General features: G+C 33.0%; 1 protein-coding gene across 1 annotated transcript in view; it reads right to left on the minus strand.

Annotated features, from left to right (window-relative positions):
* Nucleotides 1-25,130, minus strand: part of Pxn (Peroxidasin) — a 44,486-nt gene extending 19,356 nt beyond the window's left edge. The window contains exon 1 of the mRNA XM_085205609.1: nucleotides 24,903-25,130. Coding sequence (XP_085061735.1) covers nucleotides 24,903-25,069 — 167 coding nt within the window. The 5' untranslated portion in view covers nucleotides 25,070-25,130. The remainder of the gene's footprint in view (nucleotides 1-24,902) is intronic.
* Between the last annotated feature and the right edge of the window lie 1,293 nt (nucleotides 25,131-26,423).

Genomic DNA, 26,423 nt, shown 5'->3' on the forward strand with positions numbered 1-26,423 from the left:
CAAAATCATATCAAAATCAGTTCAGCAAAATAATAAAACGACATAATAACCAAAAGTTCGATTTCAAAATGCCGCTACAGTTCATTTAAGATGGGTTTATCATCTTAAAAATTTTCGTCACGTCTCTAGTACAATCAGCAGCAAAAATTGTTGCAGATATAAAATTCTAAACGAGTAACCCATGCGTCGCGTCGCTTCGTTGGCGACGTGTTTATACGAGTATAGCATAAACAGCGATACGTGATCTTAGTTAAATTATACAGTACAATAAATTCTTAGTTATAGATGTCCACCTGGTGTAAGTTGAAAAGTAGTCGACAAAATAATTGATAATATAAAAACTCTCGACACAAAAAATCCCATTACGTAAACAAAAAAACGCAGCAGTGTAGGCAGAGGGAACCCAGTGTTAAGACACTCCGTTCCCCACTTTCTGCCGAATTCTGGAGGCATTGCGTGTTGAGGGGCAGAACTCAACGCTGCGCTTTGCCTCGACACCAGAGCGAAAAAATGGACAAGCTACTAAAAATGTCGATAGTCTTCAATTTTAGATGTTGAATTCAAATTCAACGCTCTAGGTTAAGTTAACTTGCAAATAAAAAAACTAAATCAAAATCGGTTCATCAGTTTAGGAGCTACGTTGCCACATAATGACACACAGATACACACATATACAGTAACACACACACCCTTTTGTTTTTGACGGGGCTAGCAATAATAATGTATACACATACATATATTTTATGAGATATTTCTATTTTCTAATACACAAAACGCGACAAATTAATCCAAAATGAGATAATTTCAAGGCGGAGACTAAAGTGATACAAACATAATCTATCTGTTAAAGTCACAGTAATAAAAAAAATATCAAAAAACCCATACTGAAGATAAAAAAAACCAAACCCGACTCCAATATTTAGTTACCAATACAAAACTTACTGTCAATATATTTGCGTTTATAATGGATTCGAATAAATAAAGTGAATTAATGATGAACCTCCAGTAGGAAACTTAACGTGTTTTTACGGTTATTGAGGGTTGTTTTGTTATATTTTATTTTTGTATTATAAAAGCAATATCGGATTTTAACGGATTAAAAGATAAATATTTTGCATATCCCTTATATTATTATATTGGAAAATATTTACTATTCTACATGTAAATATTACAAATGAACTATTGAAATATTTATATCGGTAATGTAATATTGACGCCATCCTAGCAAAGTTGACGCTCTACAATGTGATATCACACCTATCCTTCCTTAGACTACGGGTCTGACACTGAAGTGTTTACTTATATTTTAAGCTAGCTTTTACTTCCGGCTTCGACTGATCGACCTTCCTCGGGAAATGGGCTATTCAACACAGAAAAAAAACAGTTCTTGAGATTAGCGCGCTCAATAAAACGAACTCTTAAACTTTGTAATACGAATATTTTTCTGGTCTGATCAATTATAAAGTGGTGCGTTAGATTCCAACACTAAATAGGCAATAGTGGTCTATGATTTCATATAACATTTATTTATACTGTATTATTAGTTTCTTCAAAATAAAAAATATATGAAAAAATGAATTTTGGAATAGAATTGCAAAATTTAAGTATATACGAATCAAAGTTTACTAGTAAAACGTCGATCGAACTTCTGTCCGTTACTGATTTATTTTATAAACACTTCTACTTCTACTGTACAGCTTCATGCTCAATTTTCGGTCTAGAAATCGGTGATATGTTGAAATTTTGGTGAAATAAGAAAAATGTAATTTCTATGGAATATTTGTATCTTATAATTAGATAATATTATATGATAAATTTCACATTGAATTAAATAATATTTTAGCTTTTCTTAAATTAAATTTTTCAAAGCATAAGAGAACTTACTAAGCGATTCAATTGTGTATATAATGTAAGAAATTACATACAAACAGAAAATTACTTTATAAATATATACCAATAATTATTAAAGTATACAGACATGCAATGGTATAATCAACTTTATTGTTTTTCGACGAAATATTGAACAATTGAAATATTTCCAATTTTCAGCAGAAATAGATATTTCGAATACAAACACAGACATATTGGGAAGCCACCTTTGTGCCTAACAGGCTTTTCGGTCACTCTTTTGTAGATTTAACTTCAACAACAACAAAAACACATATTTTTTATATTTCATATTTCCCTTGCGACAAAAATTGCAGAACCGATATGAAATCTGACTTTGTATTTTCAATGGGAGCACAATACGCGTTATTCGTTATACAGCACATATATGTGTCGTTAAAAAAATATTTATATACAGCTACATGCTGTATTCTGCACACAGCAGCGTAGGCAGAAGGAAGCTTGTGTTAAGACACTCCGCTCTCCGTTTTACATCGAATTCTGGAAAGATTGTAGCGATAACTGGCGTCTCAAGGCCGTGCTTTACCTCAACACCAGAGCGAAGAATTTGAAAACATTAAATATTTCATTTACTCGATTGGGGATTTCTCCACATGGGAATTGAACCCACACCTGTCGTGTTTACACTGGAACGTGCCGCTTCGCCATGACTGTCGAAATATTTCCACTAATAGTAGTATTAAATTGATTAATATTTAAAATTTATATAAAATTGATGAATTTTCAACCAAATTAATTTCACATTATTCACTGTAAACCTATGAATACTAATGTTATTTTAAACGTGTTTAACGTTTGCGTAGGTGTATGAAGGGTGAGAATTTGTAAATATATTTCGGCTTGTATGAAAATGAATTAAGTTTCTTTTAATAACGCCCAGAACATTCATTACGTATCTGTGAGTTTAAAAATTGTTATATAAAGTTATTAATAATAACTCTAATTTATGATTAATATATATTTCAAATTATTAATTTATTCTAATGAGGGTGATTTTTTAGCTTCATTCTGTAGGGTAGGCAGAAGGAACCTGGGAACCTATTCTTAAGACGTGGAGTTGTTTAGAACATAATGAAAGAATAGTTTTACTAGTCATCATCATCATCAGCCTGTCCTCGTCCACTGCTGGACATAGGCCTCTCCAATGGCACGCCACTGAGCTCGATCTTCAGCTCTTCGCATTCAGCCGCTGCCCGCCACTTTACGAATATCGTCACCCCATCTAGCTGGAGGACGTCCTACATTACGCTTGCCAAGGCGTGGTCTCCACTCTAGAACGCGCTTACCCCAACGGTCATCGGTTCTGCGGCAAATGTGACCAGCCCATTGCCACTTCAGCCTGCTAATCCTTTGGGCTATGTCGATAGCATTGGTTCTCTGTCGGATAACTTCAGTTTTATTAGTAACAAGTCTTATAACTCGTCCGAAGTAACAGTAATTTTATTCATTTAAATATATAAAATTACTTACGAATTGGATATAAACTAACTACCGTGACATTAAGTCGGGCAGATCCCAATTTTATCACGAGAACTTTCGAGCTTCATCATTCATTTAACATTTATTTTTACATATCCATTTCTTCCTCTCAACACGCAGTGCCTCCAGAATTCGGCAGAACGTGGGGAACGGAGTATCTTTACATTAGGTCCCCTCTGACTTATTTATTTTTTTTATTTTCTATTATTAAATAAAAAGTATTAACTTTCAAACACACGAAGATACGTTCAAAAGTTTATCAGTTTATATTTCTTAAGAAATTCTCTACAGGAAGACACTGTTATGACAGCGTTTCTAATAAAAATATAAGATACAATATGTTATACTATACTATTACTATAACTAGTACTTCTACGGTTAGTAATAACGTCTCTTATACTTGTAAAGTAAAGTGGAAGCTGAAATTTACATTTATTGCTTGCTTGTGGCTCGCTGTACTATAGGGATAGTAATGATGAAAATTCATACAATATTCTTGTTTTTAAGTACATATAAGTTGTTTTTGTTTTATTCCTGTGTATTTTTTATATTAATATATTATAATTTATACATATGAAATATATATTACCTATCTTATTAAAAAGTGAGGTAGGTAAAGGTAATTTAGTTTTAAGATACTCTGTCTCCACTCTCCGTCCACAAACACTTAAGTCTACCTCTCGCTTTGTTTTTACACTAGGTTATTTTTGACCAAGTGATCGCAGGACTAACAATATCATGTTTATAGCCAGAAATTTCACACCGTATAAGAGCCTCATATCTCGTAGGAAAAAATAAAAATATTCAATTAATTCTGCAAATGGTCCTGTTGTCTAGAATTCAAACTACTATAAATGGAGGAAGATTTAGGAAAAGAACTTGACTATCTAAATTTTGCATTTAATGTTTAATTTAATTAAGAAAAAATATTATTATAACACAAAAAGAATTTCAGTCTTCAGCTTTATATCCATAAAATATTAAAATATCATTAAATAAATCATTTTGTTCAAGTCTAGAAACGCAATATAGTTTACTTAGCATAATAATATGAAAAGCGAATAATAATGCGAGTTCATTCCGCTCGCTTTGTCAAACCTTATTTTAATACACGAACTACATTATAAATTAATGAAGCTACTAAATCATTTTACATATTCAGTTCAGCGGTTCATGCGACGGTTGCGGGTTCGATTTCCACTGGGGGGAATTTATTTATTTGTCCATTTTCATTTCCCCGCTCTGTTAAGAGAAAAACTTAAGTTTGTTAAGCTGCGTTGAATTCCGTTTACTGAACACACAATGTATCGAAGATTGGGACATAAAGTTGAGAATGGAGTGTCTTAACACTAGGTTCGCCCTGTCTATCCCGCTAGCAGCGGGATACAGCGAAGAGCGAAGCTATTTTGCCTACCCTACATGCGGAATGCGTGAAGCTGAAAAAAAATCATATAATTCAGCTCAAACGATGCGTTAACTTCCCCATCAATTACCATGCATTGTCTTCGGCGCGTGAAGAACCTAACCTAACTGCTATATCCGGGATACGCCGTGAAATTGATTTTTGATTAAACTTTTATTATCCATTCCAACTCAAGTGCTAATGACCATGTGGTCGCGCGCGGAGTTGAAGTGTACCGCAAGCACGGCTGGCGCGAGGCGGACTTCAAGACGCCAGCGCGCGCGGCACAACTCCGCGCCTCGTCAAATGCTAGCGGTTTGTATTGATTTTATATATTAACTAGTGGACCCGAACGCGGCTACGCCCGCTATTAAATATATTTATGAAATTATTTTCAGTTTCCAATAGAGAGATGCGTTAAGCAAGCTCATTTTGGGTGACGTTTTATAACAACAAACTTTGCAAATTGTTGCTTAGCAACGGTCGCATGCAAATTGCATGCCAAATTAATAAGTATTTTAATATATTGGTATATATCGAAAATATTACAAATATGAGAAAAAAAGTATCCTATGTTCATCCTGCGACCCTCAAGTATCTCTATATGAGTATTTTATTACAATAAGATTAGCAGTTTGGTCCTGATTGCGTAAAAGACAGACAGACAGACAGACAGACAGACAGAGTTACTTTTGAATTTATAATATAGGTATGGATAGATCATAATAACACAAATTAAAAGATTAGACTAAGGTACGACAAACGTCCCTGCAGCGTTTATATGCAGCGTATATATAAAGTCTGTTAACTTTGTGTTTAGCGCGGGGTTGATTTCCGTTCCGTGTAAGCGGAGAATACAGTGTCCTGACACTGGGTTTTCTCTCTTCCTCTCTGCCCATCTTGCTAAATGGGTTAAGCGGAAAAGAAGCCAATTACCATCCATATTAGCCATCACGAATATATTTTGGCTTATATTAATATTAAATATTAATATAAACTAAAATATATTCGTGATGTAAAATCACGTGTTTAGCGATACCAAGCAAAACCGTTTCGTAATACGATTTAAAGTTGTCCTTGCATTTTGAGAGACGAAGTTTTATATTGAGTCAGTCTATTTATACTTTACTTCGAGCTCGACGTTTCAATTATTCAAGGGATATATATGTATTTTTAAATTAATTATATGTTTTAGTTTTTAGTAACTGTAAGATATAGTAGATCTAATCTATCTATATAGGCGTGGCTAAAATAGAAAAGGATAGATGGAATATTATTGGATTTATCTTTTTATTAATCACTTTGTTCCCACTTTTCACTCATTTACCTTTGCTTGCTCTTATAGAGCTTAGTGTAAAAGAAATCCAAAAACTTTTTAAGTAGGTATCCAATTATCCTTCAGGATGAGTTTTGCGACTTGAATATTCCTGAAACGTTAAATTCTATATACACTACAAACTACGTCACTGATTGCACTGATTGCATCATATTAAAATTGAGTTGTTTCCAGTGTATTTTGCAAAGCTCAAAATATTACCTAATCAACGCCAAAATAACTATAAACGCAAAAATCTTTAAGCATTAATTTAAAAAGCAATTCGAACCGACCTTTCACCATTCTCAAAGAATAGAATCTATTTAAGGATTTTTATTATATAGAATTCATAAAAATTCAAACTCAAGTACACAAAAATAAAAACATACATATATATATATTAATGAGGCCCTTGAGTTCTGCCACTCAAAACGAAATACCTCCAGAATTCGGCAGAAAGCGAGGAACGGAGTGTCTTAACACTAGGTTCCCTCTGCCTATCCTGCTCTGTGCAGGATACAGCGTGAAGCTGATTTAGATTTTACATATTAATAAATTAAAACAGCAATCAAGTTATAAAAGTTCCGTTCTCCAAATTCAGTAGGCATTAAGTGGCGGAATTCAACGCCGCCGCTTAAAAATTGTTAAATGAGTAAATTGAACTAAGTGATTCAGCGTGTTCTTATATTTGTATTGGCTTTATTGAGATTAGTTAGTAAAGTTAACGAGTAACTAAAACATGTTTACCCACGGATAATAAAATATCTTCATTAATGCGTAATACAAGTATAGAGACGGGCAACAACCGCCCGTGACTTCTGCGTCCTATAGTTCATTCAGTATTTTTAAATGATCAACTAACATACAATCAAATAAGAAAATGAATGGATTTTTAGGGTTCCGTACCTCAAGAGATAAAAACGGAAACCTTATAGGATCCCTTTGTTGTCCGTCTGCCATTTATCTCCAGATTGGATAAAACTAACAAGTTGGAATTAATATCAAATATTCAGGTCTTTGGTCCTTTGAAGCACAGAAAAAAGTTTCTAAGTCAACGCAATCAAAAGATACGGGCGTTTATGTATCAATTTTGCTACATTTTGTATGAAATTCGTCACATAAGCCTCAAAACCTATAGTGTACTTCCCTTGAATCTAAAGTTATGAAATTTTTCGGTATTTCATAGAAAAAATCATAACAAATTTCTATTTGTAGTTCATTACATACATAAAGAGTGCATATTCCAGCAAACTTAAGTTTATAACTTTTATAGGTTCCACAGTGTATTTCCCGTTAACCTGCCATCCTGAAATTAGTACGGAAGCCTTGATGGGTGAGTCCGACTCGCACTTAACCTTTTTTTTAGCCGTTATCATATCATATTGCTTGTTCTGTGAACCGCTCTATGTTTTTATACATGAAAATAAATAAAGGGAGCTAGCTAGCTCCTCATACATGGAACTAAAACTAAATTAAAAACTATATCAAATCTACACGTGCGGGAAGTTTTGTATGAGAAATAGTCAGCAGTTTTCACACATAGCAACTGACATTCAAAAACTGTTAGTACAATATTATAAAAAACAAATATTTCGGTAATAATAATTAATATTCACATCCACTTTATTATCCATTGGAATTTATTCGAATAAGTCATTATATATACATTTGATAACTTTTATTTTAATAAAATATCATCATTCCTATATAAATATTTAATATTATTCTATTACGAAATAGATTAAATATCTTAAATAAATGCTTTTATTCGACTGCCATTATACAAGCCCTGAGGGTTTAATCAGGACCATGTTATTGTCCACTGCCATGTTCGTTTACATAACATTCATTCCAATTTCATATATCTTTCATTTCCTGTTCTTCTTATTTATTAAATATTCATATTATTGTATAGTTGAATAATCGCTTAATTGGAAAATATATTTCGTATTAGTTTTTTTTTTTAATTTTTCCACTTTAGTAAGACTGAACGCAGCGTTGAGTACACACATTTCGTATTTTGTCACTAGGTTTTCGTCTGTCCTCTTCTTATCTGCTGTCCTTTACATCGCTAAATATTTAAATTACGGCTTGTTTGATGCATAACAGTAATAGGTTACTAGAATAATTAATATTTTTTTCTTAAATATACCTTTAGTCTTGAATAAACATTGGTAAAATTCAAACAGGCGAAGCCGCGTTAATTATATAAGACTCTTTTGTTGCTAGTGACTAACAGATAACACACTACTAAAGTACCTACTCTTCTTAAGAAAGATTAAATTTGTATGTGAGTAGATTAGTGTAGAAATGCACGAAAAAAGATTTTGTCAACACTGCGGGAACGGAAATAAAAATAAAAATGAATTAGTTTCACGCTGTTTCCCGCTCAAGCAGGGAAGACAGAGGAAACCTAGTGTTAAGACTCCATTCTCCACTTTCCACCGAATTTTTCGAGGCATAGCGTGTTGAGTGGCGCAACTCAACGCCGGGCATTTGTCTTGGGGCCAGAGCGAAGAAATGAAAATATACATAAATAATAATTCATACGGGAACAGGAATATTTTTTATATTTTACGTCTTAAGGTTCCGATGAACAAAGCTGAGAGCGACGTATATGAGAGCATGTACTACACGAACAGCCATAAACGACGAGTTCAATGTACCAATGCTTATTTAAATAATTACTTTTAGTAATAAAATTTGCTGATTTACAGATTGCTGTGAACATTTTTTATCTCACAGGGGAAATAACTTAAAACTCACTATTTATTTTTATGATATTTGACTTAAAAATTGTGTTTTCATATTTATATGTAAGTATGTTTTTTTTTGTATTATATTTATACATTCTATTATAGTTTTGATGTAAATTTAGTTATTCTAATGTTAATATATTTACTAAATAAAATAAATTTAAATAATATTTTAGATGTGTGTAACATCTTTTCCTTATACAATGATCGGCTCAGTAAATTTTGATAAAATTATAAATTGATATTGATATTGATTTGATTGATAAATTACATGAATGAATGAGGTATCTCCATTTATTACAATATATTAGCTTACACTGGTTACCAAAGATAGGAAATGAAATTATTAACTTCGCACTCTTGTGCCATGACGGCCCTCAAAATTAATGAATCCCTCTACATATAAAATTATTCATTCATTACTTTCTAATTGACTGACTGACAAGTTACAGGAACACTAACATTAAGATAGAATAAATTCTCATTTTTTACGGGAAAAATGGCTTTTAAATTGTATAGCCAACGGAAAAAAAATAACAGCAAACACATACTTAATATAATATGAAATAACTATTACAATATTTAAATTGAAAACGTCGCTAATGGTAGCGCTATCAAAGGCACAATGGCGCTTCGTAATACGATGAAGATAAAGAGACTTCCTCCCATCCTGTTATACTCACGAGACATCTTGTTAGTAAACTAATAAACGTTGAACTATACGTTGCATTTTTAAAAAATATTAATATTTTGTTATATTTCTTATAAAACAGGGTAAGAAAATATAGTGCTTAAAAATAGGTTCCCTCTGCCTACCCTGATCTACCTATACCTAATATATTCCACACGCGGTGGGACTGCGCCACGTAAACCTGTATAAAAATATATGTTCGTCTGTGCATCCATTTTAAAAGAAATATCTATTTCTCCTATCCCCAATGCAATTGATGTATTTCTGGATCAAGAGCTGTGCAGTGTCACAGTGAAACAGTTAGACATTTATGGTAAAATTGACGTTTGACAGAAAAGCCTGTCTGGAGCTTGTTAACTCTGATATACACCTCCAAAGGTTAAAGGGTAGGCGCCCGTAGTAAATTCGTCGCGAACGCTATATTCTATTTACTACTTAGTTGAAAAAAGCTATTTGATATGCAAAGCTAATATGAAAGATTTGAATCTTAAAAAAGTCATGCCGAGAGCCAGAATTAATAACAATAATATCTAAATTCTAAAATAATGCAAAAATAAATTATATATATATATATATATTTTTCAGAAATGACAATGTAAATTTGATTTATTTATATTAATTACGTTCATAATGGATCTTCTGCACAACAGCTTTAGTTTGTTCTCGTTAGTGTTGTTTAGTCTAGTCTTAGTGAAATAAACTAATTTGGTGGAGTTCTATTTAGTTAAACCATTTAGTGGATTGTATATTAGTGTTATATATATTTTTGCCTCAAGCTGTGTTGTTAAAGAAACAAATCGAGTCACCGTTTTAAAAATATATAAGTATCTTTGAGAAGCAGTGTCTCAAACCTATACTGCTCGCGGAGTAGATATTACTCGTAGTAATAATTCTATGCTTATAATGTGATACGTAATATCTTAGGATATAAACGTGTTTTGGAAATATAATAACTTGTTTCGTTTATTTTTAGTTTCTTTAGGGAACCTAGCAATCTAATGTTAAGACATTGCGTTTACCATTAAGACACTTCCGTTCCAAACTTTCCGCCGATTTCTTAAGGCACGGCATGTTTAGTGGCAAATCTCAACGCCAGGCTATGCTTTGTTACTAGAGCGAGGAAATCTATGTATAAGTAAAGTTCCATTTTTTGGGGTAATGAAATATTTTCATTACCTTGCTCTCTCTCGCCCTCTCTGTCTTTCTCTCTCTGTGGTAACAATGTCTGGAATCTTTCACTGATGCGTGGAGAACAAAGTCTCTTAACACTAGGTTCCCAATGCCTACCTTACCTTATACGGGATACATCATGAAGTTAAAAAACGTGTTCCTATAGATAATATCAACATGTGTATCTAAGCAACTGCATTAATTAAAAACATTGTGTACAAAAATTTAGCATTGTAGGTACCCAACAATCGATATTCAATTTAAAGTTTAAAATGCAGTATTAATAAGGAATGTATGAGAAAATTAAATGAAAGTAGGAACATATAATACCCACCTACCCATAGCAAGTATGTAGGTAGTATGTATCGATGTTTAGTCAACTCCGATGTTCTGTTACTAAATGACCGATAACGAACAAAAACTAGAAAAAGTTACAAACAAAATACTTAACGTGAAAAAAGTATTTAGCGAGAGTAGAGAAAAAAATCCTACGGGACCGAGTAAATATAGGATTTCCATTTTATATTTTAAAATCCAGGCACAGAAAGTTGCGGGCGACAACTAGTGATATTATAAAACTATTATATCGCAAGGGACGCCCGTACCGCTGTGGGCATCCTCTCAAGCAGCCACATAGTGCTTGTAATTTTTTCAAGTAGAGTTCCTTACTGATCCGGTGTCGCTGTAAAAGCCAGAAGGACTAACAGCATTAACCTCAAGTTCGTATTACTGTAAACGTAACGGATTGTGGGTTCGATTTCCATTAAATGAAATATTTATTTAATATTTCTATTTCTTCGTTCTGGTAACAAGGCAAAGCACAGCGTCAACTTCCACTACTCAACATACAATACCTTCAGAATTCAGGGGAAAATGGGGAACGGAAGTGCCTTAACGGGAATGAAATATCCTAACACTAAGTTCCTATGTGCTGGACACAGCGTGGAACCAAAAAAAATAAAATAATGTAGATTAAATATTGTGATGAACATTTTATAATGAAACGCCACGGGAACCACCTGTTACATAAATGAGATAGAAAACGTTAGGAAAAGTAATTAAGTTCAAGAATCAACCTGCCTTTGAACGCACAGACATAGTGAAAACTATTATTATATAAAAGTATCTAATGGCGAAACGACGAAGAGAAGACTTGGTTATTGAATCTGTCAGTTCCACTGGTCTTTGTAATATTTTCCTACCTTGGCGCAAACTCACATTATTTTTGCAAAATATACAAAGATAATTTAATGTTAGGACTTTTCGTTCCCTTCTTACTAATATAATGAGAAAGGAAAATGGCTATTAAATATTATATTATATATATAATGCGCTAATACATAGGCGCTTGCCGTCATATATATATATATATATATAAGTATAATTTCGCAATTATTACGTTTTAGGCAAGTAGGGGTAATTATTGTTTTAGTTTTAATTTATTTATGTAATGGACTATATTAGAAGAATATTTAAAATGGAGCGGGTAACCCCGAATAGGGTAGTAGGTGTAGCCACGAGGAATAGCAGACGTCATTGGTTGACAGCTATGGCGTGAGATGTTCACCAATTAACCTATTGGCTCCTAATCTATTGTAATTTTGTTAAGTCTTATTCAGAGACGGCGTGTTAAATATACAGAATTAAAAGAATTCATTCCCCTAAGCCTTGATTGAACCAAAACAACCACTACGCCCACCTTCTTCGAACTTGAGATTATTATTAAAAAAGCACTCCACCCTCAGGTCTGTAAATTAACTTAATATCAGTTAAGTTACAATATAATAAATAACCTCAGAGCATTGCAGATTGCGGGTTTCTCTGATTACATTGTACAAGAGAGCTGTCTCACTAATTTATTACTTAAGTCTTCCTTCATTTCTTTATGTGGGCAAGTAGGACACTGGTTTTGTTTTTTTGTTTTTTGTAACGCGATAGCAGTTTTAAATTCGTATTTAGTGCATTGTCGTCGTTTAAATAAAAAAGTTATTTTTATATTATTGTGAGTTTTGTTGTTATATTTTATTCAATTTGTCCTTTCTTGTAAAGAAAACGGCCTTATCATATTATTTTTAAAATATTTACATTATTTTAATAGTTTTATATATAATAGGGAATTTAGTAAATTGCCATCGACGCATGAAGAACGGAAAAGCGGTGGGACCTGACGACATCCCGATCGAAGCGTGGAAATCGTCTCTTGGTGTGCTCATGCTTACTGACCTTTTTAACCATATCTTGAACACTGGTAAGATGCCGCATCAGTGGCGGCTTAGCTTTATTACCCCTATTTACAAGGGAAGGGGCAGTGTTCAAGATTGTGGTAGTTATAGGGGCATTAAGCTTATGAGTCATACCATGAAGCTCTTCGAGCGCATGATCGACCTCAGGCTCCGCCGAGAGTGTACTGTCTCTGAGTCTCAATATGGATTTCAACCAGGATCGGGCACCATGGACGCCATTTTCGCCCTCAGAACTTTGATGGAGGCATACAGGGAAAAAAGGAGAGCTCTGCACGTGGCCTTTTTAGATCTGCAGAAGGCCTTTGACTGTGTGCCTCGTCAGTGTATCTGGTGGTCAATGCGATCCAAAGGGATCCCTGAGGCCTATATTGAGATTATCAGAGGCATGTACCACGATTCCGCTTCTATGGTTAGGACTGCTGTTGGCGACACTAGACCCTTCCCGATTACAATGGGGGTTCACCAGGGCTCGGCTCTTAGTCCGTTCTTGTTCAATGTAGTGCTTGATACTGTCTCGGCTCACATCCAGGACCAGCCTCCATGGCTGATGATGTATGCCGACGACATAGCACTCATTGCCGAGAACCGACTGACGCTGGAGCGTAAAGTGAACCTCTGGAAGGGTACGCTTGAGAACGGCGGTCTTAAACTAAATGTGTCGAAGACAGAGTACATGGCCTGCGGGAGCCGGGACTCGAGCACCATCCTTATAGGTCCTGAGCCAGCCGTTAAGTTGGAGAAGTTCAGGTACCTTGGATCCGTTATGCACGAGTCTGGAGGACCATCGATGTCCATGGCCGGATAAGCGCTGCCTGGACCAAATGGCGGGAGGTCACTGGTGTGGTCTGCGACCGCAGAATACCGCCCAAGCTCAAGGGGCTGATATACAAGAGCATCGTCCGACCGGTTCTTTTATACGGCAGCGAATGTTGGCCAGCACTATCTCGGCACACTCTGGAGCTTCACGTCACGGAAATGAAGATGCTGAGGTGGATGTGCGGCGTAACGCGGTCTGACCGCATACGCAACACATTCATTCAAAGTAGTCTTGGGGTCCGTGACGTAGCGGATAAGCTCCAAGAGCGTCGCTTGAGATGGTTTGGCCACGTTACGCGCCGGCCTAAGAACTATGTCGGACGCAAGTGCCTTGCTATACTAGTTCCTGGGGCGCGACCTCCCGGACGCCCAAGGAAGCGCTGGTTGGATGTCGTGATGTAGGACATGAGAGCCAATGGTCTAACCACCGAGGACGCAAAAGATCGTGCAAAGTGGAGTAGGGTAAGTAGGAAGGCAGACCCTGGTAATAGCCGGGATTAATGCCAGGAAGAAGAAGAAGAAGTGAATTTAGTAAATTAATTTTCAAGCTATCAAAACTAAAACCAATTTCTTTTTAAATAGCTGAGAAATATGTTTTTAATGTCCACCTTTACAGTATATATATTGATATTTTGTAAGTCTAACCCTGAATTTTTGGTTCCAAATTACACAAATTTAAATTACAGGATAAATATTTTTTTTAAGATTCAGCTGTTAACGTAATTATATATACTATAATTTTATATATAAAATTATTCATAAATAAAAAAATCATTGAAACATTTTGCAATTTTAGGTGTTGTTAGGTCGAGAGTAAAACAATTTTATTATGTGTAATATACAATTTCTGATATTATTAAATATATTTAAAATATTCCAAATTTTATAACATATATAACAAAATTATTTTACACATGTATGTGAAATAATTTTAATAGCTGCTAGAATATTCAAGTCGATAATTTAATTAAAGTTTAAACTGATTCTGATTACATATACGCACTTAAATCTCAAACATCAATTACTGTTCGACAGATGTGGGTTAATAGATAAATTTATTATGCACTTGGCAAACACTTAAATATGAGTGCGAATATCTGGCTGGCTGTATAACACAAAGAACGCTAAATTAGTGCCAGTCATGGTGCATGGGCGAAAAATTATGACTAAACGCGACAGGTCGAGAGTTCGATTCCTACTCGAGGAAATTATATATTTTATATTTATATTTTAGTTTTCACTTCTTCGCTTTGGTGTCGAGGTAAAGCGCGGCGTTGAGTTCCGTCCCTCAACACGCAAAATTTGGCATAAAAATCGGATCCTTGACTTTAATATTTGTAAATTGTTAATAATACAAACAAAATAAAAGACTCTGAGCTAAAAAATCACTACTTTGTCTAAGCAAACTGCTTGTAGCTCTTAGGATGCATATCCGATCTTCATAAAACATAGCTGAGAACCACCGCGATGAACAAGGATCGATTGATTTATTCAGGAGCTATAGTGACACAGATAGACATGCAGAGAGACAGGTCGAACTTATAACACACTTCTTTTCACGGTTGGAGTTCAACAGAGTTCACTAGTTTCCTATTTCTTCTTATTAAGAGTTAAAATGTATTTCTTAGATATTTTTTACAACATATTATATAAAAGTCGTTATGGAAAATAGATATACGCAAAAAATACGTATATTTTTTCATGAAATAAGACCGTAGGTACTTGTACAGAAAACTGTACACGGGAAATCTGCAAGTCGGGATTTTCAGTGAAGTATCTACTATTAGAGATCCCAGATTTTTTCAGCTATTTTTATCTTTCGTGCATATAGAACTTTTTAATTAAGTGTTTCTATATTTATCGATATTTTAAAAGCTAGGCCAGTATTTTCATTTCTTTTCATGAGTTCCCCCACTCAACACGCAGCCAGAATTCGGTGGAAAGTGAGGAACGTAGTGTCTTAACGCCAGGTTCCCTCTGCCTACTTTGCTGTGTGCGAGATACTGCGTGAAGCTGATTTAATTTTATTTTTAATTGAAAAGGGATGCACATATTTCAATTTATTTACAAAAATTCTATGCATTAATATAATTATATGGTACACAAACTTCGTCTGGATTATGTTAGACAGTCTCTGTATATCATATTTGTGATTATTTACAAGTGTTTCTCATCGGCGCGAAGGTGCGGATGTAACAAATTATTTTTCTAATTGTTTATCTTAGAAAATAGGGTAAGCCTCGTCTGGTAAGTTTCAATATTTATAATCGTGGTATTTTTGCACACTGCTAATGCCTGGCACTCGAACAGTAGCGTAAATAAAGATTGTGATTCCAAGCCTATTGTATTATTAAATTTTAATTTTTAATAACTTATTATATTATTAATATTAGCTTTTACATGCGGCTTTGCCCTGGTCAAATGGTAATAAATTAGGGTTATGTCAGGATTGGTGGTCAAAGGGAAGTATCAATAATAAAAATTGACATTTTTAGGTTTGCACTCGTTTTATATGAAACTAGCGGACGCGCGCGAATTTAGGGGTGAATTCTAATAAACCATGAAACATGTGTTCAATGAAATATTTTTAAGAGTCTAAACTTCAAATTTTATAAATATCGGTGGCGATTTGAAGATTTTTCCATACAAACTTTCAACCCCTTATTTGCACCCTTAGCGGGAGAATTCTAGAAAACTATGACACACGTATTCAATTAAATACTTTTAAAAATCTAAATTTCAAATTTTATGAAAATCGGTGCCGATTTATTTTTTTTCCATACAAACTTACAACCCCTATTTCACCCCTTTAGGGTTATAATTTTTAAAAATCCCTTCTTAGTGGATGCCCAGATTACGAAAGTAAACATCTGTCCAAATTTCAAGTTTCTACGCACAGCGGTTACGGCTGTGCGTGCGTCTTACCTCAGTCAGTGAGGACAAGTCCTTTTATATATATAGACTAGTGGACCCGAACACGGCTACGCCCGCTTGAACTATACGAATATTTATTAAATATATTTATGAAATTATTTTCAGTTTTCAATAGAGAGATGCGTTAAGCAAGCTCATTTTGGGTGACGTTTTCTAACAACAAACTTTGCAAATCGTTGCTTAGCAACGGCGGTTGTTATAAACATATCGATATTGTTACATATATTTTGATATATATCGATATTGTTACAAATATGAGAAAAAAAAGTATCCTATGTTCATCCCGAGACCCTCAAGTATCTCTATTTAAGTATTTTATCACAATTAAATTAGCGGTTTGGCCCTGATTGCGTAAAAGACAGATAGACAGAGAGACAGAGTTACTTTCGAATTTATAATATAGGTATGGATGAACTACAATTATAAGTTAGAATTTTTTTTTATAGTTCGTACATTTTTCTTTATTTTTAGTTCTTTCTTGCTTGCGAACAACGATACACCTATCTCTATCGCTCGTATCTTTCGATTGTGTTGATGAAGATTGGTTTTTTCTGTGGTCTAAGAGAACTAGAACTAAATATTCGATATTAATCTCAGTTTGATACATACACGCGATCTTGAGATAATGTTTCATCTCAATCCTATTAGGATTTCGATATTTTTCCTTTTGAGGTTCAAAATTCTAAAAAATAACTATATTCTAATAGTAATAACAGAAATCGTTATTTTTAACAATTAAAGATAATAATAAAATGATGTTACAAAGTATCTATTATTAACTTCATAAGTACGTTGGTGAACATCAAATTATTAATAGACTGTTAGTATTGTTACAAAAAAATATTACATTTCACTATATTAACAAGTAAACAGAAATTGTAAACGGGTCAAAAAAATTACATCGGAAAATTTAAAAAAAATGCATTTTAGAATTTTAAAAAGTTTATTGAGATTACGTTAGAAAATCTTTTCAAACACTTTTATACGGTACCTTGTTAAGGTTTTACAAAATATTGCCTACGGGAAAATTACTGTAAGCCTTAATACAGGCCACATCACGCGAGAATCTTCGACGGAGTTCTCCAAGCATTAGTTAGAAGTACTAGTATGAACCTAACTATAATCTAGATCCGAAGTCAGAAATTATAGCTTCTTTATGTACTGCATCAGTGCTAGACAAACTTTACTCCTTCAATTTAACACCCAGTAAGTTCTAAATTAATTTTGCCGTTCATAATATAAACTTTATCGACGAAATATGCTGGCAGATAGCTCGATATTGATTATTATATTGTTTTTGAATAATTATTTCATAGTTTGGATTTGTATATATAAGTATAAGTTTTCATTTAAATTTGTAGAATTTAATCAAATAACTCAATGCGCGGTGTTGATCTACGCCACTTAGTAATGTCTTGAAAAATTTGTCAGAGATAAAGGAATGGAATTTCCTTACATTTTTCCTTTCTTTTTTTTCTTTTATTTCCTTACTAGCTGTTTCTTTTATAAACAACACTTATGTCTTATTTATTATATCACAAGTAAATCGAGGACAAGAGTGATCATTATTTTTCTAGATTTTGATAGTTTAAATCAACTGATATAAGAAATAGAACGACAGCTTTTTACTTTTTCTTTTGTATTCAGTATTAAAGATAAATACTCGTATATATCTAACAAGCAAGTAGAACACCATATCGATCCCTATTTAATTTGCGAAAAACATCTTTAAAATAAGATAAAATCATCGTTTTAAATATTATGAAACATTTTTCGCTCTTTTATAGCAACAATGACGTCATTGTATTTTTTTTTTTAAATTTCAGAAACCATCAGTGTATTAATGTAATCTTTGAAAAATATTGAACTTATTTCTTAAAAATTTAAATAAGTATTATAAAATTTATGTTTTATTTATTAGAAAATTGCAAGCAAATAAACTAGTCTTCTGTTAATTTTGAGAAGTCATTCACGTTCTATATAATTATTTCAGCAAACGTGCAAAATCACGTCTAGTGATGCTAATTGCTTCTCTCAACATGAAAACTATTAGTTACCATGAAAATTTACTAAGTTTTGAATATTTTTATGGAAAAATTTGAGTAAAAACATTTTACTCTATGATTAAATTACCAATAAATGGTGTTAATTTATACCGTAGGTACAGATGTACAGATGTGTGACAGCCCGTGCGATGGTTTTTGATTCAATGCCCACTTGGTGCGATGTCCACTTTACGGCAAATTCTGAAACGACTTACTCGTTCCTCGTTACCGGAGCAAGGAAATGAAAATATTAAATAATTAATTTCCTCGAGTGAGAATCGAACTCTGAACCTGTAGCGTTAACCGTAATCATTAATGTTAAATCGATTTACGAGTATTGCATCGAGAAAAACGAACGTGTTCCTTACCTATCCCGCGGTATTAGTGCATTTATGCTTCTTGTTTCTACAGTAATTTCTAAAGTAAACAAGTTAACTAATATTGGACTTGTTCTCGTAGTTTTATCGTGGAAAAGCATCTGAACTTTTACAATACGGGAATTTAGAAGGCTTAGTTTGAAAGCTTTTATGTAAGAACATAGTATTATGATGTAATTGAATATATTTATTATCTTTATCTGTTTCACGCTGTATCCCGCACTCATCTGGATAGAAAGAGGGAACCTAGTGTTGAGACATTCCGTTCTCCGGAAAGTTAGCCGCCGCATTCTGGTGAAACTCAACGTAGCATTGTGCCTCGACACCATAGCGATTTTTTTTTTAAATATTTCATTTCCTCGAGTGGGGATCGAACTCACAACCAGCGTTTACAGTCACATTTAAGGTAAGACGCACGCACAGCCTTAACCGCTGATGGTATAAACGTGAAATTTGGACAGATGTTCACTTTTGTAATCTGGACATCCAATAAGAAGGAATTTTGAAAAATTTTAACTCTAAAGGGGCGAAATAGGGGTTGAAAGTTTATATGGAAAAAAAATTAAATCGGCGCCGATTTTTAAAAATTGTAAATTCAGACTCTTAAAAATATTTAATTGAACACGTGTTTCACGTGTTTTTTAGAATTTTTCCCCTAAGGGTGCCAATATGGGGTTGAAAGTTTGTATGGAAAAATCTTTAAATCCACGCCTATTGCCGCTCTAGGTAGTAATAGGCCACAGCTAGTGACTTACCCTATACCAACAGTAGCAAGAACCTAGAGAGGCATAATCATAAGGATATATGAGAATGTACGCGCACATTGCTAAATCGAGTTTATCTCTTGTCTTCGGTGCTTGCACACATGACCTAAAATGTATAATGTTTATAGAACGATAACCCTTTATGATATCAGCTCGTCCAGGACGCGTCGGTACATAAATGAAATTTTAGTCTTTATTTTTACGTATTTTTTATATTAAATGGGATGGGATAGGAACAAAAACCTTAGAGAAACTTTTTTCCAGTTTATCGATTAAAAAGTTAAAAAAACAATAATTACCCCGAATAAGGATTGAACCTACACTATCTCAATCACAGATATTGTCCTTAATGCATGGTGCATTAAGTGGCCAGATGGCCTCAGCATTAATTAATATCGATATATGGTAAAAAAACAATTCGTCTGCTCATAAAAAAATATGTTAAATTATTTCTTTGCAACAAAAAATGTTAATTGCTTAAGTATTTAGCAATTAAATATTATATAATACTAGCGGCCCGCCCGCGGCTTCACCTGCGTGATCTATTTTATTATTAATTTCTGTTGCCATGAGCACCTACGTCCTATAAGTAACTCCTATGCAAAATTTCAGATTCCTAGCACTTGTAGTTTCTGAGATTTCATTATGAGTGAGTGACCTTTCGATTTTATATATATAGATTATTTGGACAATTCAACAGTTGCCTACAAACCTACCTACAAACAAAATGTATTGTACAAAAACTATTAAAGTATAATAATAAATAATAATTATATATAGTAATAAATAATAATTGCCATTTTGACACAGTTTCTATGGATTCTAAACCCATCTCAATCATAACTTGTTCTTAGAAGTAAGTACCTACAGTAAATATATACTTTACTAGGAATTCAGAAATTATAGCAAAAAGCTTTTTTTTCAGCTTCACGCTGTATCCCGCATGGTGCAAGGTAGATAGAGGGAACCTAGTGTTAAGACACTCCGCTCCCCACTTTTCGCCGAATTCAGGAGGCTTTGCGTGTTGAGTGGTGGAACTCAACATCGCGTTTATTTATGTAAATCCATATGTAAATGATTAATTTAATATCATACAGCTAAATAATTTGCTTAGCAGTTGAAAGCGCGGCGAACATGGAGCCAGTCAATAATAATGACTTTACTAACGGACTTATTCATACACTCTGTTCCACAAAATATATTGGATTCAGCAGATATTTGATGCCGACTCGTGGAATGCACAAAATTGCCTATCAAAATTGTTTTTCTATTACATTTGTCCTTTAAATGCATATTTTTGGTCTTACTTCTATAAAGTAGTATGCAACTATTAATATCTGTACAAGTATTCTGTTATTTTAGAATATACAGGTAAATAAATAAAAGTTTTAATTTCTGTCAGTCAATGTCGGTGAAAGTGGAGAACGGGGTATCTTAACACTGGGTTTTCTCTGCCTACCCTGTTATATACGGAATACAGCATGCACATGCATGCATGCATTTAAAAAAAAATGTCTATATATTCAAAAATATATATAGATTATAGTGAAAACAGCCACAGGTAGTGAATAAATCAGCTTCACCCAGTATCCCACACACAGCAGGGTAGCCAGAGGGAACCTAGTGTTTAGACACTCCGTTCCCCACTTTCTGCCGGATTCTGAATTGCGTGTTGATTAGCAGAACTCAACGCCGCGCTTTGCACCAGTAAGAAATAGTAATATAAACGTAAATAAATATTTCACTTTCTAGAGTTGGGATCGAACCCACAACCGTCGCGTTACAGTCACACCTTTGCGCCGCTGCCTTTGTGAAACATGAATTTTATATGAAAGAATCGTCTCTACACCTAAAATAGACTTAATTACATCAAACCTCTCTGGCACTAAAGATTCGATTTATATTAGCCAATTTAAAAATATCAAAGTGCCAAAAAAATCTTATTTATATAAATGGCACGAGGATTATTTGGCATTTTTATTCAATTACTCATTTCCGTCTGAAAAATTATTGAACGATTCTGATAGATTTTTTTTATTTTTTAGGAAAGAAAAATATTTACTTAGGAAACGTATAATAAATTTAAGGCCAGTGCCTTAACTCTCAGTAGAGTTCAACTCGCACCTCTTGGACAGAGGCCTCTTGAGGAGGCGCGCACTACAAAATTTATTGAGAAATGGATATATAATATATTCTTTATAAATAATGGAATCTTAAATGTTTATTAAGTTATTATGCGTTTGCATATAACGTCAGTCTCTTGCCAACTGCACCGCAATTTTTTTCTATAAAATAATTTATATCTACAACATCTAAAAATAATTCTATTAGATTCAGAATTCACAACACAGTACAAGGATTGATACGAATTTATAAAAAGATTGTTTTTTTGTGAACTCGAAACAGCTTGAACCAACAAAAATATACCGGACAGAATTATTTAGAGACTCTAAAGTGAGCCTTCGCAAAATTTTGACTATTCTCTTTTTCATTTTACCTTTGTAGAGATTTTTTAGAAGCAAATTAAGATATTAGATCGGTTTTGTTAAACTTTAACATTTTAATCAATATAGAGGATATATTCATTATTAATTATACGATTAAGAAAATTATTAAATTAATTGAAAAAAATAAGTTTTCTTTTCAATTAATTATTTTTTTCAATTAATTTAATAATTTTCTTTCTTTCTAAAAGTTAAAATCTATTCATGTATTACAACGCAAGTAACGCCGACTAAGGAAGGCTTTATAAAATTCTAATCATATTATCATCGGCTTATTGACCTAAAAACTTAAGCAAATTTGTTATAATAAATATTAAATAATATTTAAAAATTATATATATATATAAATACAATATATGTAAAGGTATTTATTTTCGATCCTTTATTTTACTTTTTTAAGGTAAATCTATAACAATAGCAAAAAACTTCCATTGTTATAAGGTTACATCCACGAAAACAATAATCCTTTTCGCTATTTGCAAAATGTGTACGCGCTATTTAAAAGTAAGCCATTGTCAAAGAGATTAAAAAATATATATTTTGAAAATATTCGTGTTGGATATAAAGAAATGATCGGACAACATTTTTTTAAATAAAGTATAAAAATTTGAACGTAACGGGGTTGGAACCCGCGTCTATTGTAAACCATTATGGCACAGTGCTTATCATCTCTCTAGGGAGACTTGCGGCTATTGTGTAAAATGATAAAAAAACATATTTTCTAAAGTATTTGTTTTACTAATTATTTGTAATGGCAAGCAATGGCTTTAGCTAATTATATTATAGGTCGAGCAGATAGAGCTTGTATAAGTAAATATTTACCGTCACTTTTAGCTCAATTGGTTTATTGAAAGACAGTTTGGTTTCATTAGGCCCAACATACAAAAAAGTAGAAATTGTCAATAATTTATAATTAAATAGTATTATTCATCTTTTTTCCAAATCTAAGCTGTTTTAAGTTTTATAATTTTAAGAACGTAGAGTTAAGTAATAGTATTTACTATTACTTTAATTAGTAATAATACGTAGTATATTTTAATTACTGACTTAATTGTAGCAACGCTACAAAGATTCATCCCTACGGCGTTGTCAAATTTAATCTGAATCCTAGTGTTTCATATATATTATGAACATATTTTATAGTAAGTAAGTAATTTGTTCGGCAGAAAGTGGGCAAAGTGGAGAACGGGGTATCTTAACACTGGGTTCCTTCTGCCTACCCTGCTGATTGCGGGATATAGCGTGAAGCTGATTTATTTTATTTTAAGTAGCTATATTATATGATATAGCTATTTATATATAATTATATATATTATAAATTGACAAGGAGAGACCCGCCCTTCAGAAGGTGATGCATTTTTAGTGTACCCGTCGGTCAGTATTTTTTTACGTTCTTATAAGTTATATTGAAATGTATATCAAAAACAAAGTTTTAATCTATATAACGTTATTTCTATTACAAGTTAAGTATTCTTCTTAAGAAGTCATTCTGTCATCCATTTTTTTGTATCTGACCTATTGTTAAGAAATCGTGAATCGATTGTATGCGACTTTTAAAAGAAAATTCATTTTTTTCCAGGCTAAAAAATAAATAAGTAGAAAAAATAGATAAGTATGGAAACAAAAACAATTTAAAAAATCTTAAGCTTTATTTACAGCTATTATTAGGCTTACGTATTTTTTCTGATAAAGTAGTATTTTTTAAAATTATAATATATATTAAATTTAAATGGAATTATCAGTTTCATCGCGTCCTGTAATTAATATATAACCTGCCGCGTTTAAATATTTCAAATATTCGTGACAAATTTAAAATTTCAAGTTACCGTGCCTGTGAGATTATCATCAAAATTAATTAAATTTCATAGTAAATACTTAAAAATTCGGAATTCGAGTTTATTGTAAAGTTGAAATAACAAATATATATTTTTCACTGATATGAATATAATAATTTTGAAAAAAAAATTGAAGCTTATAAATACAAAATATTTTGAACACATTCTTTGTGAATTTTAAAGTCATTGTTACTATATATATATATATTTGTTTAGTATGAATAGCGAGATTTAAGTTACTTAACAAATTAACTCCTCCAGCTGCGTCTCGTAAAACTTTATAAAGCTTTTAAGTTAATTATTTTGTTGTATAAATATATATTTTTTATTTTATACTTTATTTTGATAATGTAACAAAGAAAAATCGATATGTGTTTATGTCGAAATACGGTAAAATGATAAAAACAGAAGATTTTCGTGTTCTAAGCTAATTTAAAAAATATTTCAGTACTTTTCTAGCTAAATTCAAATATAAAAAATTGTTATACTCTCGCATTATATAAATTATAAAATAAAAAGACACAGAAGAAAACAACATTTGAACACGATATCCTTACAAATATTTCGATCTTCAATCCGCCGGGCAGCAAAGCTCAGAATGACTTTCGCACGCATTTTGTAACGTATTATAAATAGAACTTTTAAACAAACTTTCATACTTACAAGGTGTGCGCGTCGTCCGGCGTCTTGGGTATGGCCTGCAGTTCTTGATGGAGACATCTGACCGAGTTGTGGATGCACTGGCATTTCGCGGGACATTTCTCCGCGGAGGCTACCAGGAAATTGAGGATCAGGAAGTTGAGGAAGTTAAGTAAGTTCGGTAGGAGCATTTTGGACCGCGTCGCAGTCCAACGCCGGTGAGGGCCGCGATGCGAATGAGACTGGCTCTGGTCGCTCGGCGCTATGACGCCATACATCCCATGGTTGGTGCTATATATACTTGTATGTAAAGTGTAACGTGTAGGTGTATAGCGGCTTCGATGTAGGATAAGGAACATAGGTTCATATGTATAGTTGTGCTCTTCTTAAAATTTGTTGCTTTTTTATGGATTTTATGTTTTTTTGTTTTTGTTGTTTGTTGTTTGCTGTTTTTTTTTTGTTTGATTTTGAATTTTATGTGTAATCATTTTATCGTATATTTTAATATTATTTTGTTTTTTAGAGTCAATTTTTTTATATAAATTAATTTTAGATAGTTTTTTTTTTATTTTATTATTATTCTTGCTAATATTGTTAATATTACATAGTATTTTTGTTTTCATAATTTGAGTGATGATTCATGATAGTAAACGGTTATTTAATTAGCAGACACATTCGCCTTGGGACTCCTCAAGAGTCAACAAATTACTTCGCTTGGACAAACTCCACTGCTCATGCAGTCACACTGCAGGCGTAAATATTTTACATGAGGTCGACTAACTTAATTATTCTATGTATAAGTTTTTATATTCCACGTTATATTTAAAAATCATCTTTGACACTACAAGCGATAGCTGTGAGTTTGACATATTATCTTAACATTATTGTTTTCTCATTTACACATTCTAGTGACAAAATGCGGTGTTAGACTCCGCCGCGTGACACACAATGTCTCGAAATTGGATGGCAAGTGAAAAAGGGAGTGTCTTAACACAATTTTTTTTTCAGGAAAAAAATACTTTAGTTGTTCGAAACATTTGTAATATCTACTTAAGCTCATGCCTACCGTTGATTCTCTCAATAATAATTTTAAATCTTCCATAAAATATTCTGCTCGAATCACCTCATTCATTTATGCTGCAAAGAACTTTAGCAAGCATTTGACCAAGTTCATCAGTCATGTTGTTGTCAAGTGGTTATTATGTTTGTGCACTTTTACATTTCTATTATCACAATGTGACTGTAAAGCGACGGTCGGGGGTTCGATCCTGCCTCGGTAATTCATTATTATTTATTAATTCCCGTCGGGAGATCGAATCCACAACCGTCGAGTATACATCATAATCCATACCTATATTATAAATTCGAAAGTAACTCTGTCTGTCTGTCTGTCTGTCTTTTACGCAATCAGGGCCAAACCGCTAATTTAATTGTGATAAAATACTCATATAGAGATACTTGAGGGTCCCGGGATGAACATAGGATACTTTTTTTTCTCATATTTGTAATATTTTCGATATATACCAATCTTCCTCTTCTTCCTCC

Source organism: Heliconius melpomene, chromosome 21, assembly GCF_056956725.1.
Source record: "Heliconius melpomene rosina isolate 202511_hmr_F chromosome 21, ASM5695672v1, whole genome shotgun sequence".
NCBI classification, from domain to species: domain Eukaryota; kingdom Metazoa; phylum Arthropoda; class Insecta; order Lepidoptera; family Nymphalidae; genus Heliconius; species Heliconius melpomene.